At 38.8% G+C, this 25,473-nt stretch overlaps 1 protein-coding gene across 1 annotated transcript in view; it reads left to right on the top strand.

Annotated features, from left to right (window-relative positions):
* The window catches only part of lrba (LPS responsive beige-like anchor protein), a 193,358-nt gene that overhangs the window by 130,126 nt on the left and 37,759 nt on the right, over positions 1–25,473 (top strand). Inside the window, exons 40-46 of the mRNA XM_043237014.1 lie at positions 10,165–10,282; positions 10,530–10,632; positions 12,342–12,457; positions 12,896–13,008; positions 19,347–19,487; positions 20,924–21,043; positions 24,187–24,339. Of these exons, the coding sequence (XP_043092949.1) occupies positions 10,165–10,282; positions 10,530–10,632; positions 12,342–12,457; positions 12,896–13,008; positions 19,347–19,487; positions 20,924–21,043; positions 24,187–24,339 (864 nt within the window). The remainder of the gene's footprint in view (positions 1–10,164; positions 10,283–10,529; positions 10,633–12,341; positions 12,458–12,895; positions 13,009–19,346; positions 19,488–20,923; positions 21,044–24,186; positions 24,340–25,473) is intronic.

Genomic DNA, 25,473 nt, shown 5'->3' with positions numbered 1-25,473 from the left:
AATGGGAATTAAAAAAAAATTGGAATAATTAAGCTGAGGTTTATGGACTGTGATTCAGTTGTTTTTCTTCGCCATTTTTAAAAGACTGAAATCATATTTGAATGTGTTTCTAATTTGAGTCCATCTTCAGTATGCTGTCAGCAACTTCATGTTCTCATTATACCTTATAAATAATAGTTCATGGCAGATGAAATGGGTTAGAAAATGACACGCATCAAATATAAAAGTTGCTCAATAAGAGAAAATACTTTTACAAAGAAAACATTTAAAACATTTAACAAAGAAATGAAAGTAAAAAAAGTCAGATAAGTTAGGTAAACAATAAGAGAGAAGTTTTTAAAACATTTTGATTGGTTACCAGAAGAGAGGATGATGGTGAATGAAGATGAGGTAACAATCTACTGCACAATATTTAGGATATGGTTATGACGAGAATGAAATTTGCTGCATTTATGGTTTCTATTTGTGCAAAAAAGAGATTGACCTTCACTGAAAGCATATCTGTGAGAATCTGAAATATATTGTCATTACTTGAGCCCAAGAATACAATTTTACAAAGCACTAACCCAGTGTTATGGTATAATGAACTCAAATGTTGCTAAGTCCCCTAATAGTGGGCTAAACATACTTCTCTTTTACCTGCTCCACTCTGTGGCACTGATATCTCCCAGCTTCACTGAGGTTACTCCTGAGATGAAGTCATCCGGTATGAATCAGGTCACTGATCTTGTCTACGGATACATCAATGATAATTGAAGGCTGAGAGCAGGGAAGAAACAGATTTGTTACAGAAGCGCCTCAAAGTCAAGGAGAGCTGCCCTCATGCTTCCAACTTGCATCCTTCATTGAATTTATTGTCTGTTTCTATTGTGGCCTTCTTTCCCCAGTGGCGTTTTTATGATCTGGGACGGACATCATTCTAAAGAGATGTTTCAGAGAGATGTATTGTGCTACTCTAGAGCTACTGGTGAAGGTCAGGATCAGTTTTACATTGCTGTAATGACTGTGTCCTGCAGAAGATGTTTTGGTCTGTCTGTGTTTGGGTTTTGACCGTTTTATTTGAAGCTAAGATGTATTAATAGCCTCTGTGGCATGTTGTCAAGTTCCACTAAAATTTATTTTAATATTCATTCCTCTGCTTGAAAAAAACAAACAAACCCAAAAGGTGTGGGAAGACATGCACTTGCAGTGAAAGCCATTATTCGGTTGCTGCTTTTATACATCTATTAAAGAATATGTATTTTATGCAGATTTAGTCCAGTCTGAAAACTAGCCGGTAATCATGGAAGCTCTTATTTTTTTAATCACTTTAAAATGTTATGCAAAAAAAATAGACTAGCACAATTGTTTCAACATAGCATTATTTTAAATGCATACACTGCAATAAAAAAAAACAGTTATGTTAAATTTTAATATTTTTTAAGTTTCAAAAGCATATAATGTGGCCTGGGTGAGCCTAAGAGTCTTCTTTAAGAAACATTAAAATGTCTTCCAAACCAGAGTCAGAGTTCATTTAATTTACGACATAAACTGCAGCCTTACAAAATAGATTTGAGAACCTACTTATGAACCTACCAAAGACTTGCCTTAGATCTTGTCTTGAAAGTCTTTATACTAGACTTGACACTTGACCAGAGACTTGAGTATTGATATGGATACTTTGTCATTCTTTAGATATCAAGGCAGGTTCACAAATCATGTGTTGAAGTAGACCTGAAATGTATAACTACATGGCTTGACCTAAAGCATAGACTGCCTGAGAGTACCAGCAGATCAACTGAGCACAAGTACCAGCAGAATTGAGTATATCATACAATAGGAGGCCATTATCAGTAGTCCCTTTTCGCCAGACAGAAGGTGGGTTTCCTGCACCTGAGTCTAGCTGCTCCATCTTCCTCTGCCGACAGGGTGAAGGTTTGGGGCCTCCCAGTCCCCTGATTGATCTGCTCTCCATCATTTACTCAGCAGAGCAGTCACTGACACACGTCACGGCATATGCTGCTAGCCAGATGGATGAGACTCTTTATGGATGCCAGAGTGAGCGTGTTTGTCTGAGATTAGAGGCACACCTTTGTCATCTCCTACTGCTGAATAAGATTATGATTAAATTGTTCATTCATTTTTGGTTTGTTTGTTACTCTACCTAACTATGATTTACCTGTCTATGTTTAGAACAAATCAATTTAATCAATAAATCAAAAAACATTTTTTGAAGATCCAAAACTCTTGCCGCCTCCTCAGTCTTGGTTAATGACGCATCCAGTCTGGTTGAAATGGCATCTCCATGGGGACCCAATAAGGCAAGTCGCCCATGACAGATTCTTTTAGTTGACAGTTCGATCAAGCGTCATCTGATCCACTTTACCAGCAGTGAAAATGAGTCTGTATTACAGTGCTCCAGCTTTAAAGATAAAGACAAAGGTCATATAATCTTGACTTGGCATTTGCAGATACGTTTTCCAAAGTAATGGGGAAACGCTCTGCAACTTTCTATTTTCCACAGAGGAGTGAGTGGCATGGTACAGCCAAGTTGACTACAAGAGTGCACTTATACTTCTTTTTGACCAAACTGGTGCCGGTGCCAGCTTTTCACATTTAATAGCAGATGCCAAATTAGTAGTTCGTTCCAGAAGTAATAGATGGCCTGTCACATTGTTTGTGTTCCTTTTCTAGGATTTTCCCCCAGTTTTCCCAAGTTTTATTTGATTTCTTGTTCTATCTCCTCTTAGACATTCTTTTTCAGTTTTTTGTACATCAGTGATGACATTTGTTAGTAGACATTTGCAGTTTTTTAGGGCAATCAGTAAAATATCAGTTGCGTGACTTTTCAGAGTTAATCACAATTAATCACAGATTTTAAAGATGCTGGTATTTAACTCTACTTAACTCAATGTTCATATCAAAATGCATTAAGATCTCTGAGTACCAAATAAATGTTTTTAGTTATGTTTTAGTCATATGTGGCTTTCGTGCTTTTAAAGGTTAAAATAGTGTAAATGTTTAAAAGTACCAAAATTGTCAGTCAAAATTGACAGTTGTGGTAATTTTCTATTAAACAAAACTGGATTCACTCAGACAGCTTTTGGTCCCAGAATTGTCCAGCAACCCCAAAATCGGAACCAAAATTATTTTTGCTGATATGCAGCCTCATTGTTTAGGTAAGTAATGTGGTTGAAATTGTGCGAAAGTTCAGCAAGAATTTCTGAAGACTTCTCTGGAGAGGTCTCACAGCAACAAATCACATCCACAGAAATGAGCAACATATTTACAGATACTTAGCAAGCATCTATCCCAGCATTAACCCCTGCCTGCACTTTTCCCCTGTAATGGGCTTCCCTGTTTACCTGCTTAAAGACACAGTCATAAAAAACATAATCCAGCTTCTGTCACCTTTCAATCCCTTAAATCCCCAGAGGATCCCTCCTTTTCAGGCCATGAAAAAACTAAAGTCCCCCCTTTAGGCACCCTAAAAGGGGGTTCACATATTTTACCCTCTACCCCACCTTCCTCCTCCAAATCCAATTAGGCCTGGGACAATAGAAGGATTAGGGGGACTTCACTTCTCTGCCATCCTGCCTTAGACACAGTGAGGAACGGCGTGACCACAGACTGGAGTGAAAGTGCTGGGCAATGCGACGGGATCTAAACCTGGCCTGGTTGTTTCTCCTCCATATGAATGCTCTGGACTTTGGAGAAGGACTGAACCACAGGGAAGGCTGTCGACATGATTTTCTCCATGCTTCTCAGAGGTGTTCAGGATGTTAGTTCACAACACTCTCCAACCTAGTCTTCACAAACGCAGCTTTCGCAGTAGACCCTCAGTCATACGGATTCTCACAAATATTCCCAATGTGTTCCCTAACATGACTAATTGGAATTTTGGAGTCTTTTAGCAACATTTGCTTTCTCTCTCACTTGTTGCTTCTGTCTTCAGTGCCAGATAGATACTTGGAGCAAAACAGTCGATTTGTGAATGTCTGCCAAATTTCACGCTCCTCTTCTTCTCACTTATGTCACCTTTATCCTGTCTTTCTTCCGCCCAGCTCCTCGGTGAGCCAGGCTGCCCTCTTTGCCCTGGGGTTAAAGCGCTTTAAATCTCTTAGGATGGAGAAAGTCTTTGAATTGATGTCAATCAGAGAAAGAGGAGGGATTCAGTCTTTCTCCTCTTGATTATATTTCTGTTTTTTTTTCTCAAAATATTCAATATGACCTAGCGTATTTACCTTCTAATTCCCTTTGTTTGTTGTTATTTAGTTTTCAGACAAATCCTAATATGAAATTGACATGTTGGCTTAGCTGAAGCTGTTCCAAATATGCACTAGAACCTAATATACCGGCTTTGCCATTTGAAGAGATTCAGTATTTCAGCCATTAAGACTCTGAAAAAGGCCTACTGTATTTTTATGAGACAAACACACCCTCATTTGTCCATTTAAACCATTAAACGGGTGTTAACTTTCACCTTACTGGAGTCCCTACAGTGCGTTTTGTGTGTCCTTTCCATCACCCCCCACAAGCCTCTACATAAAGGCCAAATGTTTAATGAGTAAGTGCACTAAAGGATTCACTTCTCCTCCAATTAACCCCATAGCTCTTGACATTTTTCTAAATCCACACAAGATTTCCTCTCTGGTTCTCTCTCTCTCTTTCTTTCTCTCTCTCAGCAAGTTAAAAGGCTAACCTGTTGGCAAACAGAGTGGTGAGGAACAAAGCAAGTTCTAATCCCCATTGGACTACGTTCAGCCTGAATACTTAAAGAAGTGAACACTTCAGCTATCATGCGTATAAATATGCATGTATTTGCTAAAATGCTCTGTGCTCTTCCTCTCAGTCTCTAGCAGCTGACGGCTAATGTTTGTTTTACTAGTTTATGGTTTGTTTTTGTTATCCCTTGAGCTGGTTTACCATTGTTACACGTCAAGGACATTTTAATCGGTTGCTCTTACTTCTCCTGGAGGATTATGTAAAAGGATAACATGGAATTTATACTCTCTCTGTTCACTATTTTGATATTGCTCTTTGATTTTACGTTTAGAAAATATCAACACAATCCAATCTTCTATAATAGTACTATTGTTTATGGAAACTTGAGCAGCTTGATTTGTTTTGTGCTTTTAATGGGCGATCATGTGCAGGGAGGTCGTTCGGAGCTTTTCATGCTCTGACAAAAAACAAAAAAAACAGTTTAACTTTAGAGTAGCGATGGAAATTTATATTCTGCGAACCTTTGGAGTAAAAAAGAAAATAAAGGCACCTGTAAAGGATGTAATTATTACTGCTTCATTCCTTAATAGCAGTGTGTGCTTAGAAATAAAGTGAATCGGAGCTGCAATTTTGCTGATATAAAACAGTTTTGAATTAATGATCAGTCTCAAGATGTTTGTGATCAGAGATTTGTTGTTGTTAAAGAAATAAGAATGATTTAAGAAGGATCATGTGACACTTTCTGACAGACTACAGGCAATTCAGCTTTTCCATCACAGGGATTAATAAAACTTTATTAAGTTTAAATAAAATTTTTAATTAAAAGTTAAAAAAAAAAAATATTTAGAATAATATTTGTACGTTTTTTCTGTATTTTTGATCAAATAAATACAGTTTTGATGAGAATTCTTTTCAGAGAGAGAGACTTGACTAAGTGTTAAGTAAGCGAATGAGCTTCTCTGTGACCGAACAATTTAGAGTTTTACAGTTGCCTTCAGTCTCTTATACAAATGGTTTTCTCTTTCAATCATAATATAATTGTGTTTCATGACTAATGTAAGCTTGATGCTATGTCTACGCGTGTGCGCGCATGCTAGCTTGTTATTTACATGGCCAGATGCGTTAGTAACAGCAGTCCCTCTCTAATATCTCCTCCCTTTTATTCCCATGAATTCTATCAAGTTTTCCAATATTGCATCTCCAGTGCGCTTGGCTCTGAATGTTGATGTTGATGGATCACCCACTTCCTCCTCCTCATTAATTTCATCACCTTATCGCCCAGGCCACTTCATTTGACCAAAAGGTAATAATAAATGTCCCATCCACAATCTTTAACACACTCAGCCAGGCGGAAACACTTAATAACAGCATACAAATTGAACTTCAATCACCTCATTTTGCATCGCTGATGCATAGACACATTAAAAACCAGCGTTTGAGAGTGTTTGTGCTCTCTCACTCTCTCTCTCTCTCACACGCACACACACACACACACACACCATGCCAGCGGTTGCCAGGCTTCAAATTGAGCGTTATAATACTCGTTTATTACACATTTTATAAGCGAGGATGGGGATTCTATCAGTGGCAGGAGAGCCGTTTCCTTTTCCTGGCTGCGAACGCTCTTATCACCGCTCAAACACAAGTGCACACTTTGCCCAACAGAGACTGCTATTCAGAGACTCATTTATCTTTCTGAGAGAGCTCTGGATAGTTCACTCGCTCTCTGTCTCGCACTTGCTATCTCTTGCTTTTTTTTTCTCTCCCGCTCGCCCCCCTTTCCCTTCTTTTTTGGCTTGGGGTGGGGGGGTATTTTCAATTAGATTTCATTCAATTCTGTCAGAGACGGAGCACATGCTCTCGAGCGGTGGTCCCTGGTGTGTGTGTCGCTCGGAGGATGTCGTTTGCGCACACAGGGTCCTTTGGCAGAGGACAGAGTGTGTGTTTGAGAGATGTGTCCCTCTTCATCTCAGACTCGTTTCGGCGGCTGACAGAGACAAATGACAGCACTCAGAAATGACTTGCTGCCTCTCGATCCTAACAGGTTGAGCGGTTTGAAATGACACGCACATACGTACACACTCCCATTTCAGCTTCAACCTTTTGTTGTCAGTTTGGCGTCGGCGGCATGGCCTTGAAATTGAGCTTCTTTTCTGGCATGAATAAAAGAACATTTCATTTAGAACAAGAATCGGCTAAATGGAGCAAACGGTGTTTATATCTGTAAAAGGCTTTAAAAGCGTAATTATTTTTTCTTCAATTTAATTCAGCTTTAACCTATTTACATTCTGTGATAAACTGCAAGTTTTGCATCTTCTCTTCCATTTACATCGTTGGGTTACACTACTGGTGCATTTCTTAAACAACCGTATCAGAAGATGTAACCCATGGCCATATTCCAGGATGACAATACCAGTATTTACTCTGCTCAGATATAGAAAGCGGTTAAGTGAGCTTAAGAAATCATTTCCTTAACTCTACTTAAGTGTTTGGGATGTGCTGGGGTAGACTTTTGAGAGCGGTTTGACATTGTCGATACAAGACTTCAGCCAAAAGTCAGTGAAACTACTGATGAAAATAAATGTTGTGATGTTGCTGAAACAATGGCATAATTATTGCACACCATAATCAACATTTTAGAAATGCCCACTACTAAGGTTTTTTTGGACAACAATCAAGAGAACCTAGACAGTGGTCATTGCAAAGCTAGTGGTATGGCGTGTAAAAAGTAAGATATTAAGACACACAACAGACTGTCATATCCATCTACAGCGTGTCAAGCCCAAGGTACTGCATCATTCTTTTATTCCTTAGGGTTTGAGTCGACAGGAGCCAGATAAAGTATGAACTATTGAAGTAGTTCTGCTGTAGAGATGGAATGAACCACAGGGTAAAGGTTGTCTTTTTAGTCAAGATTTTACGGTCTGAATTTCATCGCCAGATGCCTCTTTCAGATGACTGTCATCCTAAAGGAATGAGCAACGAGCAATTTTTATTAATAGTTCATGTTTGTACGTTCTGATAGTGATGCACAAATGTTGGAAATTAAATTGGTACAGTCATTTAGCCCGTTTTCTCATTTTCGATTACTACTGCCATTATCGAGCACTCACTTTTATTGTATTTTTCTATTTATTCATTTTGAATACTGGTCATACACTACGGTTTAAATTTCTAAACTCGCCTAGTAAAAAAGTAATATATTTAAAATACATTTGTTTCATACTAAGTATAATGCAAACATATTAACATATTTCTTGACATATAACTCAAGACTTACTGATATAAAAACACTAATTCAACTTTGTTTGACTGCTGCTTTCGCGCAATGCACACTTATTAACATTAAGCTTAAATATGTTTTAATGGCAATATTTTATGGATTTTATGATTTTAATATCAGTCATTAATATGCAAGATATTTAAAGTGTACTTGAAGTATATTTGCAATAGTTCCACTTTAGCACAATCATATATAGAATATATTTGGGTGGTATTCAACCCCACTTCCATACAAGTAAAGTCCAAAATGAGTTTTTCTCATTTTAATTTTAATTACACCATTTTAGTATACTACACCATTTTATACTTATACTTTAATATGGAAAAAGATTCTTCAAAGAAACAGCTGTTTATTGGGCCGTTATAAATGCCTTTACATTCGCTTTTAATTCCTTCCTGAATGTCTTTCAGAAGTACACATGAAATAATTATATTATTGTTATACTAGAATTTTAGCACTGGTACATGAGGATCGTCTCTTTTGACTTGGGCCTCTAAACACCAGCTTAAGAATCACCCATAAAACCCATGCTTAGCAGTTTATATTTACATCGACTCTCTTAGAAGGGCAGGTAATGATCTGCTATGGTGTGGTGTGTGGGTGGGTGGGATGACGAGGGACTCTCTCTGCATTAACACTGCTTACATGAGGTTAATTTCATGACCAGTCAATGGCAGCTGCTAATACACAATGCAAACAGACAGATCCTTCAGATGAAGTTCCTCCATTACACTTGGGTAAAGAAGGGATTTCATCTTTACGACCCTATCCGTGATCACTCAGCCATGGAGAACTTCTGCACGATACCTTGGTTAGGTTGCGCATCGGATATCACATTAATGCTCGGGTTTCCATACCAACAGCCTGACAGAGGAGAGATGAGGAAGATAAATAGGAGAGCATGGCCGTCTCGCATGCCGCTTGTCAGGGAGTTTGCGGTGGCGAACGGCAGCGTTACCGTGGCGGTGGAACAGCCCTAATCCACATTTAATTGAACTCTGGAGACTTTGAAGTGAGTCTGCAGAGCAGACAGGAGCAGTGACATTGCTCCGAGCGCACAACACAGCTGCTGCCCTCTCGTTCTCTCTTCTTCGGTCCTCTTCTTTCTCTCATTAATGAGTACACATCAGCATTAGCTTTGGTACTAGAAGATCTAAGTGTCTGAAAAACTCAGCTGTTTATTTGCTCTAATCCGAGCCGCTCGGATCAGGTGCAATGATCTTTTTCTCCCCTTCCGTCTCAAGCAATTTGTAATTAAGCTAAATTAGAAATGTAAGAAAACGCGGAGCGCATTGAGGACAAGTCTTTTGATAAGACTAGAGTGTTTTTCACAGCTGAACATCTGTAGTGCAGATGGAGGATGATGCTGTCCATCATTTTCCAGGATCATGGAAACCTGCCGTTGTTGGAAGCCCAATTTGGTTGCAGCTACCAAAGGGCAGGCAAATTTGCAACAAAGTATTGTAGAGTTTCATGTTAGCTGTGTAAAATATCAAGCGTATTGTCCTTCCTTTTCTTAAAAATAAGCATATTCATTTTGTTAACTACACACCAATATGCTAGTTGTATTTATTTGTAAAGAATAATAATTTTATCATTTGTACATTTTGTTTAATTTTATTTGCATTACATTTCTTTGACAAACATCTCTATCTTTCTCTTCCTTCTCAGTGAAATGGCAAATTAATAACTTGTGTTATAATCCAGTGTCTTTTATCCCAACATAAAGTTTTGTACACAACCCAATAAATGTTATTTCTTGCACTTTGTTTTGCAAGTTGTTTTCAGTGTTTCTTGCATTTTCTAAACCGGAAAGAATGTGCAGCAGCAGCTCATGATAAAACCACGTTTCGCTCACACCAGCTTGAAGGGCAAATATTGATAGATTTCCAGTTCTCTTGGTACTGATTACCTTTTAGTGAACTGTGGCCTTCCTGCACCTCTTCAGTGTGTGTCTGAATGGGGCTCATTTTAGCTCTTAAAGCATCTCTTTTTCATGAGCACTGATCAATAATATACATTAATCCTGCTCTGCTACCCTGGGCATGAGCTATGGGTGATAAATGAACTAAAACCTTCCCTCTGCCGCACTGCTTTCTCACTCATATCCCCTTCATTTTTACATTTCTGTGTGATAAATTGTTTTTTTTTTTTTGTTTTTTGTCTCTCTTGTACAGATTTTGGCCTACACAGAGGGTCTGCATGGGAAATGGCAGTTTACAGAGATCAGAGCAGTTTTCTCTCGCCGCTATCTGCTGCAGAATACAGCGCTGGAGGTCTTCATGGCCAACAGAAGTAAGCTCTGATCCATAGCTGTTCTTTAAAATCATAGTAAGAGCCGTCAAAAGGCATTTTTTGAGGAGATCGGGAAACAGGCTGGGAACCATTTATTGCTCTATTGTGAAAAAAATGACTGGGGAAAAAAAAACGTTACTGAAGTCCACCCTAAAATAATATCTAATAATTAAAATTTTACAATAATTGTAAAAAATGAATAATTTCGAAATGACAGTGTGTGTTAAATTCTCTTTTCTCTTTACAGCGGCAGTCATGTTCAACTTCCCGGATACAGCCACAGTGAAAAAAGTGGTGCACTGTCTCCCCAGAGTTGGAGTCGGAACCAATTTCGGCCTTCCTCAGACCAGGCATGTTCTCTGTTTCTTTTGCACCGTTCAATCACAGCAGTAGTAGTACCCTTTTTCTCTTCTTTTTTAATTTATAATACATCCATAAAGCTATATTAGCATTAGCACACTTGCACAACTCAAAAGTATGTGATATGCTATCTTCCTGCAATCCTTGCTCATGGTCGCTCAGTTCTTCACTTGCAATCTGTTGGCTAGGCATTCAATTCTACATTTGCGTATTTCCGTAAAAATGCGTTTCTGGACTAACGTTGCTATTTTGCGTGTGTCAATGTGTGTACGGTGTCAGCGGTGTCTGTAACACTGCCTAATTACCTGCACTCAAACACAATTCACATCATTTATTTATCTCCCCAGCTGAGAAATAAATACAGGGGCGAGAGCAGAGCCTGCAGGGCAGTCTGGAAACACAGGAAGCACACACACACTCAGTTCAGCCAAAGAAAAGATGATTTAGACAAGTGAAATTCCATCACAATATCCTTATAAATCAGTGTTCTTATTAAAAGTAAAGGTTCGTTGCAATTAAGTAACTAAAATAACAATGTGGGAAACAGAATATAGTGAATATTGATCCCATAGTGTGAGATGAATGAAAGAATGTGTGACGTGACTGTAGCATTTCTGACCATTACAGACAGCTTTCTCTTGCCAGGAGTTCAAATGCCCTTCTGCTAAAATTTGTGTGGTATTTCCCTAGCGTTGTTACTGCGTTGCCTCTGTGTTAGGAGGGGCAAAGGGCATTGGAAACTTCAGAGAGGCCTAATGACTATAATCACGCTGGGTGACAGTGATGAATTCTCTAATTTCGCTTTGTTTTAATTGGATGGAGAGTCATTTGTTTTAGTGTCCACGTATTTGCTTGCACTGTGCATGTTCATTTAACAGGTTCCCACATTACCCATGAGCCCACTGTGTCTGGATTTGGATATGGGTTATATTTTGAATTGTAGAAGAGTTCCTGTCATTGTATAACAGTACTGGAATTCAAATATTGGCTTAAAGGAGTTGGGTTTTTTTAATTGCACAGCCTTTAAACAACATTTTCTATCAAAACTCTGGACAAGTGTATATAAAAGCCATATGATTTTATGTTTTTTTTTTTTTTAAATATGTGAATACACACGGTGCTCTGTCATTAACAATGTTTGAGGCAATTACAGAGGAAATTGTGATGCCAAATTGGACACAAAAAAAAAAAAAAAAGCATTGTGTGGAATGCGCGGCTCTGAAGACCCAGACATGAATGTGCTTTCATGATGCAGTAACGCCAATAAGGAAATATAGGCAAACAGCAGTACTGATAACAAGTTGTGATAATCTCTTGAAGAAATGTTCAGGGTATCTGAATGCCTTCTCCACCAAGTTGCCATCAAATAAAATGGTTTTCAAGTCATTGTAAATAGAAGGTGCTACTGTAAATAGAAGCATTTAAAATGTAAATACAGACTTGTAATAGTGTTCTTTCACAAACAACTAATAGGGTTATTTTTTGCTGGACTACATTTCCATCAGATTTTTTGCAAGTTTTCTGTGGCTCAGGCCAAAACCTGTCAAATTTTTCAGATTCATACCTATTTCTCAGTTTACAAAATATCCTGAAAACGTAAAGTGCTCATATTTAAAATTGCACATTAAATAACATATTGTAAAAGACATGCACATTTCAGGTTATTCTTTGAATTTTGTGATTTGTGTTTTTCCAACAGACGGATTTCTCTGGCCACTCCGAAACAACTGTACAAGGCCTCCAACATGACCCAGCGCTGGCAGAGACGAGAGATCTCCAACTTTGAGTACCTCATGTTCCTCAACACCATATCTGGTAAAAAACCAATGATAAATAATAGATGAATAACTCTTTCTTGTGTGACACAAGAAGTTACAAAATGTATCTCTACTATGTTAATATGGGTTTCTGCTGTGACAAGCTAAACATTTTGTTAGTATTCTTTTTTTTTAATTTTTTTATGTTGGGCCACGTAGTTCTCCCCACCAAAGCACTGTCTGTATCAAGAGTCTGGCATCTTGTCACATTTGGTTAGGATATAGTGTTAGACAACTAATAAAGTTTGGAAAGCTGTTTTAATTTATGCTAAAGAGGCCACATCTTTGAAACTAAAAATGGCAGTTGTCCTCTGTTCTCTGTAATCACTGTCTCTGTGTTTTGTTTATTCAAGACTCTTTGTAATTACAAAGTCATGATTATGGTAATAAGACTTGAGGAAGTGTGTGAGGAGTCTCGACCCTACTTGTGTTTCAGGCCGTACATACAACGATCTGAACCAGTATCCTGTGTTCCCCTGGGTAATCACCAACTACGACAGCGAAGATCTCGACCTCACTCTGCCCAGCAACTACCGAGATCTGTCCAAGGTAAACACATGACCACATACACACACAAAGCCAACAGCCTGAACCTCAAAGAGCTCCCGTAGTTTAAAAGACTGAAGGGCATGTCTGAAGAGCAGTTTTGAAAACAAGAGTACATGGGAGTATTTGTGTGAAAACTTCGTCCGGCAGTTTTAATGATGACCCTGAGTCTGACAGACAGATGTAGCCATCTAGCAAGGGAGGGAAAGAGCGCTGCTCTGGAGCCATCGCTGGGAGTCTGACCGCTCATGTAACACAGCGCTCGCGGCCGCATGCACGTCACCTCATGCCAGGCACCCTCAACCGCAGACAAGTCAGATAATGGGCCCGTGTCTGTCCTCCTCCCCTCTCCCCCTCAATCAACCCCTCAGAAGCCCCTTACATCCCGCTTTCACCTCCTCCCCCATTCCCGTTAGCCAGCCAGCCTCCCTAAGGAGCTAATTAATGAGCGTAGTAGTACTTCAGCTAACCACACAGACAGACTGACACTGCTCACTGCTGGGAACACCAGACCTGCCTTTGTCTCTCTCAGTCTCTCGCTCAATACATAGGTATCTTAAAGTGTATCACACCATTTGGAGGCAGAAAGATTTTTCTTATCTCTTTTCTTTTGCAAACAGAGCTTTGGGTGACATGAAATCATATTAGTGGCCCCATCCGGTCAATGTATATACCGATAAGCAGCGCGGCTAGTGATTGACATAACGCTGATATACAATAAATACACTTTATTTCAATGGCAGCAAAAGAGATGTACACCACCCTTTAAAAGTTTGTCAGTCAGAGAAGGCTCACCCGGGTTGGATTTATGTAAATATGTACATTACTAGTTTTATTACTAATATACATTTTTCACAGTATTTTGTTTTGTTACTAGCAAACAAACACACCACCAGTTTTGTAGCAGTTTAATAGTGCAGCATGTTATTAAATATTTTTTATTTAATATTGTGTCTTAAAGTTAGTTTTAAAGATTTCAGAATTCTTTTTAAAAACTGTCCATTTCCATTTTCCATGATCCATATTAGAGCTTTGCAAACAAGACTTGTGTTCTCCTAAATCAGGACTCTGTTCTCCTGGTTGATTGTTTTTTAGCCCTGATACCGTAGTCTGTAATTGCAATCGATTGTTGTGTATCCCTGAACTACTAATAGCTGTTTCACCAATGTGACAGTGATTAACCAGCATTAGTCAGAAGGAAAATCATGCTAGTTGAGATATTCAGTTTAGTCCATCCTGTCCTGACAATCATGTTTATTTCCATGTTATTTAAATGTGGCTCAAAACTGGTGTTTCGAAGAGCTCCTTCCTCCGTCTAGACCTGATAAATATTTGATGTCAAGGAGCTGGGGGGCACTCCTCCAAAAGAATGCTTTTTACTCACATTGCACCATTTGGATAATTGAGTTGCAAGACAAAAGTTGTATTTTAAAACGCCTCCACCCCTAAACTCCACTTTAAAAGTGCTTGTGAAAGCTTGCCAGTCACTGCCTCAAAAATGCCCATCAATTTCACGTAATGGTGGCCAATGGAGGGAGGACAGAGGATTACTTTTAGAGCTCAGATGATCGAACGAGTGTCCACTCTGACCCAAAATGGCAGAATAAATCAGTTGTAAGAGGCAGGAAAACAAAGGACTGAGAGATAATGGAAGATGAATTCATGTGCAAAAAGAACCATGAGGTTTCAGAAGTCACCCTTACTGTCTTTAGCCTGAGATCATCCCTCATATTGCTCTCCAGTGTAGATTTATATGCATGATGCTATCTGTATCTGCTGCATTGCCTTTAGCAAAGAAATTGCTTTACCAATTCACATTGTTTCTTTCAGGTACAGAAGAGTTTAGGTTAATATATATATTATATATCCGGAACACTAGTTAAAAAGAACCAACTTTGCGAATATGCAATACATTAATACATTGCTTCATGCCAATCAATTAAAGAAAAAATCTATTGCCAAATCAATGCAATGCACTAAAACATTTCTTTAATGTGCTCTATATTTGACAATGAACTTAATTAACTTAAGTTCCTGAAGACCATCTAAAAAAGTATTTTTGTTTCATGATTTTCAAGTAACAAAGCAATAAGAAAATATCAATAGCAGATCAGCAGAAGATCTCTACTCGAGTGTTTCCTTGATCAAAAATGTTCCGATGGTGGCATGCTTTATAATGTTATAGTAAAAATTTTCAATTCCAATCAATTAAAGAAAAAAAGTACTGATCTAAAGGCGATGCAATGTATGTGCTGTATCTAGTTTTCAGCTGTTAGTGGCAGACGGTTATGCTTCCCCCAGAACATGCTTGAACAAATAAATATACACAGAGACACACTGTTGTAGCCAACACACAGCTTGCAGCATATCTCTTTATTTATTTATAATTTGTTCAGCCCCGTTCTGTTTCTTTGCGATGGCTTCCGCCCACTAAGTTAAAAGACAACAGTCCTATACACCATCCTACATCGCCCTCGCCTTTGTTTCTCTCTCTTTCCATCTCTCCCACCCTCAAACTCTCTCTCTCGAGTTTTGACAGCCTTGCCTTTATGTTCAGTCAAGCTTTCAAGCCTTAGGGAGAAACGGAGGCTGAGCGAGAGCAGCCACCCCTCCCTCTACAGCGAACAACAGCAAATCTCAACAATCTTTATTACAACTGCTTTATTCATGCTGTTGACACAGGCTATATCAGTGTATGACCAGTGGACCATGACAACACCATCTCGCCTGTGAAGGCCATCTGAACCTTGGATGCGCCGCGCGTCTTTCCTCTCTTTGTCCTTAACCCCTCCCGCTCTCTCTTCTCTCGTCTGTGTATGCCACATCCTAGCGCCGCTTTGATAGAAGCAGGTCATGTGGGACCTTTTACAGAGCGAGGTGAAATTGCCATAGACGCCGTGTCACATGGACTGTCTTCCCTGCGGGCAGAGGAATGTGCTTCATGAATTTATGTTCCTTTTGTCTCATCGTTATGACCCCGCTGGCTTTCTTATCATAAACTCTAACCTCTTCGTGACATCTGGTGTAGCCAGAGTTATCACTGCAGCCAGAAAGAACAAAACTGACACAACTGAGCGAGCCGCTTTCCAAATATACTATCTCAGTGGATACTGATGCACAAGCATATTCATCAGTCGTTCCTTTTCATTCTTTTGTATCTTTTTAAATACTTCACAGTAACGCATACGCTACAATATGTGTCACGCTGTAAAAATGTAAGGTTCTATTTATCGACCGTTGATTTAATGGAGAAAGATCTGATCTGAATGTGAGCTTGCAGTCAATTTTGAGAAAAGGGTTGATTTAAATTTAGACTAAATGATTGGAGAAGTCAACAGAGAGAAGTCTATTTCACCAGAAGATTGAATTGGGACAGTCTGATTGAAAAATTACGAGCTTGAATCACTGAATGAAAAACATGCAAAACAATATTTTCAATAAGATGCATTTAGACAATTAGACTGAATTTCTTTTTCATGATGAGCTAATGGCAATATTTTGATGAACGAAAGCTAAACAATATGATTTCCATTGTGACTTCGATATTTTTTCTGATATATTAAGAAGTATGTTAGGGGGACTTCCTATACTAGATAAAATAAAAGTCGTCCTGGATAAGGCGTGGTATTACATTTGTACAATAACAAAGATAACAAAATGTATTGACCTGTTTCTCCACCCTCACTGTGATGTAGTTAATGGCATATTGATTCGCCCTGCATCACATCATTTACACCCCTTCAACCGAGCACTAGATACACATTCACACCTTCTATAAAACAGTGATTTCTAGAGCTCCCCCGAAACTGCAGATGTTGCATCTCTCCTTTGTCCCATTTCAGGTCTTGGAGTCTGCACTAATGAGTTGATGATCTGAATCAAGTGTCTTTGATTAAAGAGACAGAGAAAACATGCAATGCTGAGGGGGTAGTCATGTAGCAAAGTGGATTACTTCTTATATTATGTTAATAGTAATATATAACATGGCACACCTTTTGCTTGCTTTGTAAAACTAATTTAGGTTTAACTCAGAACTTAAAAGAAGTCACTGTTTAGTCGAGCACACTTTCTGCATTTAAAAGCCCATTCAGGTGCCGGAATGCAAATTGTCTCCAGCTGAGAATTTTTGTGCATGTTTGTGATTTGTTTAATCATGAATTATATGCGAATGCACAAAACTATCAGGCGCAATTCATGAATTCCCGTCTCAGAAACCCTAAATTTTGAGCAGTGCAGTGAAGTGCTGATACTCATAGCTACTGGCAGTCTGTTCAGATTTGCAGTCTAATTAAAAACATTGGGGCAGCTCATTTATTTGAGCCGTCACTAGAGAAATATTCAGCAGTGCTGCCAGAGCGTATTAGGGTCGGTGGTGTGCGTTCACTCCATCACATTGCGCTGTGGTACCGGGATAACCCTGATGAACGACACTGTCACGAGACCCTATTGTACTGGAGCGCCTCCGACCGTAATTTACTGCCGTAAACAACACGAGGGGCTCGCACGATCACACACACACACACACACACACACACACACTCTCATATACATGCACACAAATTTACACATTCACATTGAAACACTCACTCACACACACACACACTCACACTGAGCTATGACAGAGATGTTTTTTATCCTGCTCTCCCTTTTCTTTCTTTAATGAGGGTCCTGTTATTACCGCAATCAATCAGTTAAATCGCACAATGTTTAATTCAGTGTGTGTTCTCACCGTAGTTGCCACAAGAGAGCAGACCGTGTGTCATTGTCAGCCCAGGGCTGCATTCCAGTTTACACATGCACACACACACACACACACACACACACACACACACACACACACACAATAACAGAATACATTCAGCATAAGTCTATTACATTTCAGTGACAATTATACAAGCTTTAGTGATTTACAATCAAATGTTGATTAAACAGCGCTCCTTTTTAAATCCCAATTAAACCCAAGACATGGTTTAATCAAGATTATATTAGAATTAGCGAAATATAATTAACCTTTATTTTGTAATAAGCCCCAAAGCCCTCGGCCTTCTTGCACAGTGTTAAATATCACATTAATGCAGGCACACAGAGATGTATAAAAGCATTTAAAAGATACAATCGGTGGTTTCACACACATATTGTCCTAGCACCATTATAATCAATAGAAAAGCAGCTGAGGACCCTCATTACACAGCTATGATATGAGAGGAAGATGGAGATGGTCGATCTGACCTGCCCACCCTCATTTCAAGGAACTCCATCATTCCATTACTATTGATCATACTAAGATATGAGAGAGAGAGAGAGAGAGAGAGAGAGAGAGAGAGAGAGAGAGCAATTCAAGAGTAATAAAGACTCAGCAGGGTAATAACAATACATATAAATGAGCATTTAAATAATGACTGGTTTCTATATGCTGGGTTTCTTCAGATCAATGAAGAATTAAAACAGCTAATCAATGCTTCTGATAAAACCCAATGCATGGCAAGAGAGTATTAGCCATATATATAAACGCTCATATAAACTCCTCTGTCTTTAATTCAGTATATCCTTTAGTAATGTTTAACACCATTATAATATATATAACTATTCTAAAGTAGGGGTCAGTACGATCTTTTTAAAGAAATTATATCATTCAGAAAAGATGATCAACATTACAGTATAACATGTATAACACCATGAATAACAAATGTATGATACTATAATTTACATTATATATTTCAAATAAATGCTGTTCTTTGGAACTTTCAATTTGTCATTCACTAAATCTTGACCAAAAAGTACCACTATACAATATTATCAATAGCACAACCTTTGATTATAATAATGTTTCTTGAGCGCTAAATGAGCATGATAAAATAATTTCTGGAAGATAATGTGATACTGAAAATGTGAGTAATAGCTGCAGCATTTTTAGGTTTGCTATCACACTAATAAGTTTTAAAAATGTAAATGTGAAATGTAAGAAAGATTGTTTTCAGTTGTGATAATATTTCACAATGTTACAATTTTAGAAATCTTAAAAATCTTACAAACCCCAAACAAGCAGTACAAATGAACACAATTAGTTTGTTCGGTCAACTACATGAACTGTAAGGTGTTATTTTTTATTCAAAGACTCAGAAAGTAGACTGTTGAATGAAATTAGCAGTCTATTATTGATGAATATTGATGAACAGCTGCAATAAATTATTATTTAAATAAATAATTATCATTAATAAATTATTACTTTTTAACACCTTTGGTCCTTATTGCAATAATTAATGTATATGGTTCTTGAACATTTATGCTTTATTAATTTAATTCTATGTTTATTCCAGTAATGTTGTTCTTGCTCGTTACAGCCTATTGGTGCACTCAACCCAAAGAGGGCCGCCTTCTTCTCCGAGCGTTTTGAATCATGGGAGGACGAGCAGGTGCCCAAATTCCACTACGGCACACACTATTCCACCTCCAGCTTTACTCAGATGTGGCTACTCAGGATTGTAAGTTGCACATAAACACTCACAGTTTTTAAATCTTTTTTTTTTAGCATCAGTCGAGACAAAAAAGAAAAGCATGTCAGTGTGCTATTTGTCAGTGCATTATTTGCTTGAACATTTGTTATTTCATAGTCTGTTTATGTAGGACAAATAAACGGGACACGATCGTAATTGTCAAAATGATTTGCCATTTTTAAAGGGTTTTAAAACACGGCAGCTCTGTGCTCTTTACGCTGCGGCAAAATGCTACACATTCATCATGTGATCTGTTGTGAAACACATTGCAACTAATTGTTGTTTATAATTGGGCATATGTGCGTGCTCAGTCAGGTTGATTTATTGTTATATTGAAATGTAGGCCTTATCTGCATACTAACAAACACACAACACATCGCTCATCTTCCCTTCATCCTTTGTGTTCTAATATCTGCAGAGAACAAAGCCGTGACACTCTGGAGGAAAAAAAAACTTTATAAGCTTTATAACAGTATTTTCATAAAGAATAGCCTTGTTCAATATAGCAGTTTTGTATTAGTTTTCCAGTTATGAAGTCCCATGGTCAGTTGCTTCACATTTAAATTAAGTCTGTGTTTTATTTAGTTTTAATATTTAAAGCATTCACATATTCCTTGTAAATTCTACTCACAGAGAGATAGAAAGAGAGAGAGAGAGAGAGAGCTAGAGGTCACTAACCCATTCCTGGCCATCACTGTAATTGTTACAGTTTTTCACTTTCATTGCCATTCCCTGTTGGCCCATTGTATTGATCCCATCCCATTATTATCAGGCTTATCCCAAATCCACTTCACCAAACACCCTAATTCATGTGCCATAGCACAAATCAGCAACCTCGTGATATTGAAGCTCTGTGACAGATAAAAAGGAGGGTGTTAAATTCAGTCAAGCACCCAAAAGCCTCTGTGTAATTAGGGTATTTTTCTTTCATGGTGTAGCTTACCGGGGTGCTATTCACTCTAATTGCGTGCTTCTCATCGGGGAGGTATTGTTTCAAAAGAACCACCTATTGATTTTGCACAAACAAGATTAAGCATGATTAGAAAAGAACAAATAATGCACTTGTAAAGGTTTTACTGTCTGACCGGGGTTAATAACAGGTTTCTTTAACATTCAGGTCCCTCTATTGAGGAAGAGGATGTCATTTAGTGCACGCAAATTAGGATCATATTGTATAAGGCTTTGTTATGAACAGCAGGCATCAGTGCTAAATAAGAGATACTGGTCTGGTTGCGCATATTGAAAAATGTTAAAATTGCAGGCTAAACACTGATCAAAGTAGACTCGTAGTTATTAAATACATGATCTGTGCTCAATGGAATTTGCCCTGTAGTTGTTTTAGGCCCTGACATGACTTTTTAATACTCATTTTAGCATGAATGTGTGTGGAAAGTCCATATTTTTCTGTTCTCTTCTATTCTCAGGAGCCTTTCACGACATTCTTCCTGAATTTCCAAGGTGGGAAATTTGACCATGCCGATCGCACTTTCTCTTCAGTGTCCAGAGCCTGGAGAAACTGCCAGAGGGACACATCTGACGTGAAGGTAAGTCAACATATGTCCGTGACACTCAGAAATGCTTTGTTGGTCATATTACCATAGAATTCTTTTTTTCATTTATCGTCACGAATCAATATTTATTGCCCTGCACAAAGCTCTACTTGTGCTTATTTCGTCTCGTTCAGGCATCAGTCGGTCCCAGGATTTGGTTTTTGCCTTCCACTGACATTTTGTTTTTTCACAAATGTGGAGGCCATTATATGATTAGACGTTTCTCTAGTGAGTTGACTTCCTCTTGGTAACTGGAGCTTGCTGAGACTTGGTGTGAGGGCAGTTGTCATGGAGACACTGCAGCTCTCTGCCCGGCTGCCCCCATCACCTTTCCATAAAAACTGGCCCTAGCACATGTACGGTCACAACCAATCCTTGTCATGCTACTATGAAAGCGTCAAGGGTCCTTGATCAAAGCTTTAAACTAATCTTGATTTCAAACTTTCCCCCCTTTCCCCCTTACACTCTCTCTTGCGAAACCTTTCATAACACTCTAACCCTTAGTTGAACCTTTTGTCGTTCGGCCCCAAACCAAAGTCAGACAGCAATCCCAACTGCACACTCAGAGGCCCTCAGAGTGTTCGGCATTGACTTTAACAAATGTCCAGACCTCTTGAAATATTCATTATAACAGACAGCCATTTTGTTAGCACGCTCGTTGCATGCGGCGTGTTTCAGGGGCTGATTGAGCTCATTTGATAATAAGACATATGGCTCACATTACACGGTCACACTTGATACCGAAAGCTCACTGAAAGCCCAGTTTGGTTTCTGTGTGAGCTTGTCACTGTGGATCAGAATAACAGGGTTGGCATGCATCAAACCCGAATGGAGGACTAAAATCCTGGAAATCACCTTCAGTTTATTTGACTTTGAAGCTGTGGAACATTTCAAACATGTTTCACTTTTCTTAACCCTGCCAAAAAAGGTCTGATAGGTGCAAATGAGAAGCAAAGAAGTGCCTTCAAATGTAATAATGTATCAATTTGCCATGCTGTTATCCCTTTTTCTTAAAAAAACAAAAAGCACAGCAGTCCCCCCACATTTAAAAACACCCGCTCATTCAACCAAGGGGTGAAAAGCCTTTAGCGGTTTTTGTGTCTAGGCTAAAGAGCGCTATAATGGCCTAAAGCCACGCTGATCCTGTCTGTCTCTAGCCAGGCAAACTCTGGCCTGACCTTTAACCTCCATCCCCTGACCTCCGCGCACTAGGCTGAAAGCAGTGCGGACACTGAAAGTTTCCCCTCAGGGGAATCAGAGAGGACCTAAGAGCGGGCCCAGGGGCACCCCTCTCTACTGACCCGCAGCAGGACAGGATTTTGGATCACAGGTTTTGCCCTATGACCAGTTCTGCTCAAGGGCCATTGCACATAATAGCTCTTCCCGAACCCCAGCCTTGGTCTCCCTCCCCCCTCCACACCACTGGTTAAGTGGCTGTGGGTCTTTGTGCCGCCAATGAAGACGGCAAATTTACGTTAGTCTCCATACATGGACCTTGGGGCGCCTGGTGCCATTGTAAAATCGTGACCTTTTTGTTTTAAAGACTTCGCTTTTAGAGAGAGGACCAGAAAGAAGTGAGGCAGGAGGCTAGTTTTGAACTTCCACCTTTTGTTTGCTCACCTAATTGGCCACTCACAGTGCACTGAGAAGCCATGTTGTATTTATTCTTATATGGACGATTAAATTTAAACCTGAAATGTTAACAATTAACATTTACCATGTGATTTTTGCTCTTTTAAATGGACCTTTCACAGAAAACCGTAGTTTAATTTGGAATGCGAGACAGAACTTGATTGTTCTGTGACTGCGGAGTGAGTGATGAATTGTCAGTTAGATAGTTCTCCCAAGAGACTCGTGTTTCTACAGAGCAAGAGCATGTTTATCCTCCTAGGACTAACTTAACACTTTCATAGAGAGTGTGTGTATGTTAGCGTGGGCATGAAGAAGAGCACACTGTAAGACATAATCAGACGCAGAGAGAATTATGAAATGGCCTGAACTAGAAATTGAGACCAATACCAAGTACAAGTTTAATTTGATGGCTGATATTTTTACATTTAGACCCAGAGTTTTATTCCTGTGCATCGAAGCAACTTTAAGTATCCTGTTTGTCCCATATAACCATGTTATATAATAAGCCTGACCAAGGCAGGTTTCAGAAAGTCAGGTATACCTTTTAGAGAAATATTTTTATAGCATACTCTTATAGAGGGCATATATATTTTCCCTTTTTTTGTTTCAAATGAACAGGTTGCTGCATAACAGGAAAAGACCCATTTAAGGAGAAAATGTTTCACCATTGGACCAACGTTTCATATTTAATTAATTTGCTCCTACACAAATTTATCTTTTTTCCACTGATTTACAAAATCTTAAGAACGACGGGGTCAGATATTGTAATAAAGCGATCAAATGAAACGTCACAAACACAGTGTAATCCAAACACCGTGTAATGAGAATTATGAAAAATGCCTATGCATTTTATATATGAGGAAAGAGATCTAGTACTGCTTACCATGCTTTGACTGCAGCGTGCCTCTGCACTGCTGTTTTAATGTTCTTTCAGGATGACATGCAGTCACTCTTTCTGTGAAGACTTTAAAATTGGATATTAAACTAGAGTAGCTCCAACTGCATCTTTCACTCAGAGTGGCAGCATGGCACAGATTAAAGGCTAAAGATTCAAAGAAGGAATAACTGATTCCTGATTCCCATTTAATGAGCTGTTATATTGTATAGATATCTAGAAATACTGAAAACTGGATGCATCTGCCCTTTCACAACAATCAGCTTTGCTTACTTGTTTACTTTCCTGTTTGGAATGAATTATTGAATGTCATTTGTCGAGTTATTTTGAATCATAATTTTTGATTGTTGAATATGTGTTATTTGGGAATGTCATAATCAATATCTACTGTGATGCAATTATTTGTTACCATAATGTTTATTTACACATGCTTTATACATTTTATACAGTACATATGTTTTTCTTTCTTAAAGGAACTGCATTTGTTATCGATTTTTTGGCATCATGTACCAAAAAGTTATGAAATTAATTAAGATTAAATATTTGAATGAATAATTTTTAATCAGTTAATAATTAGAGTTAAATATCCCCTTTTCTGTGTCTCTCACAGGAGTTGATCCCTGAGTTCTATTACCTCCCAGAGATGTTTGTCAACTCCAATAATTACAACCTGGGAGTGATGGATGAAGGGACGGTGGTGTCTGATGTGGAGCTGCCGCCCTGGGCCAAGAGTCCTGAGGAGTTCGTACGCATCAACCGACTCGTATGTTCACTCTCTGTGTCTCATCTCTTTTGTGCCTCTCTCTCTCTCTCTCTCTCCATCTTTCTTTATCTCCCTTATTAAATTGCTGTTAAAGTGCTGATTGTGAGTGGCTCTGGCCAGCGTGTCTGGCTCTTTGTGTCTATTTGTGTGTGTGTGCGTGCGTGCGTGTGTGTGTGTGTGTGTGTGTGTGTGTGCGCGAGTGCTAATGCTGTGACCTGTTTTATGCTGATAATTACAACTCTGATATCAGTCTGACTCTCCCATTAATCATCTCTTTTTGTGTCACACACACACACACACACACACACACACACACACACACACACACACACACACAACCCCCTCATGCAGTGTCACTGTTCTGACACGCACACAGACGTTCACACATTTCACTAAGTATGTGTGTAGGGTTGCACAGACATTTGTTGTTTGATCACTAGGTGCTGGTTTCTCTTTGATGTGTGCAAAAGTAGTAGTCACAGTTGCACTGATTGCACTGTTGTGAACAGCACCGGTGCTGCATTAATTGGTGTCACTGCCTTATATCACAGGCTCTGCCTGCCACTAAATTGCGTGACAGTGCTTCTGTACAGACTGTCAAACGTTTTAACACAGTCTAAACTGCATGGGCAGCTTGTAGTCGGTAATAAGTGCACATTAATCTAACATGAGATCCTTTATTGTCATAGAGTCCAAGGTATCATATTTTTGGGGATATTTTAAACTGTCAAAATCGTTTAGCTTTGTTGCATTAGCAAAGTAGACCATCCAAACAATAGAACGTTTTTGAATTTAAATATGAACATGTGCGAGATTGTGACTAAAGCCATTAAATCTCTTTTTTACATTTTTTATTTATTTGGTTGCTGGTTATTTCAGTTCGTTTTATTTATACTAAGGACTATGTGCTTTCTAGGACCACAATTTGCGGGTTACCCATGGACCGCAAAGGCTGATGGGAGTAATTGTGGTGAAGAATAAATCCAATTCAGTAAAGACATGCATTTGTTTTCTCAAAGGAGTTTTCAGTTTCAAAAAAGTGTTCCTATAACAATGACAGTATAAAACTCAAAAAGCTCACCTTTACCAAGTCTAGCACTCTGTTAGTCTTAATGTGCACAGCAACACATGAAT

This window comes from Puntigrus tetrazona, chromosome 1 (assembly GCF_018831695.1).
Source record: "Puntigrus tetrazona isolate hp1 chromosome 1, ASM1883169v1, whole genome shotgun sequence".
NCBI lineage: Eukaryota > Metazoa > Chordata > Actinopteri > Cypriniformes > Cyprinidae > Puntigrus > Puntigrus tetrazona.
Note: the sequence above shows the minus strand (reverse complement) of the source record. Positions and strands in the feature narration are given on the sequence as shown.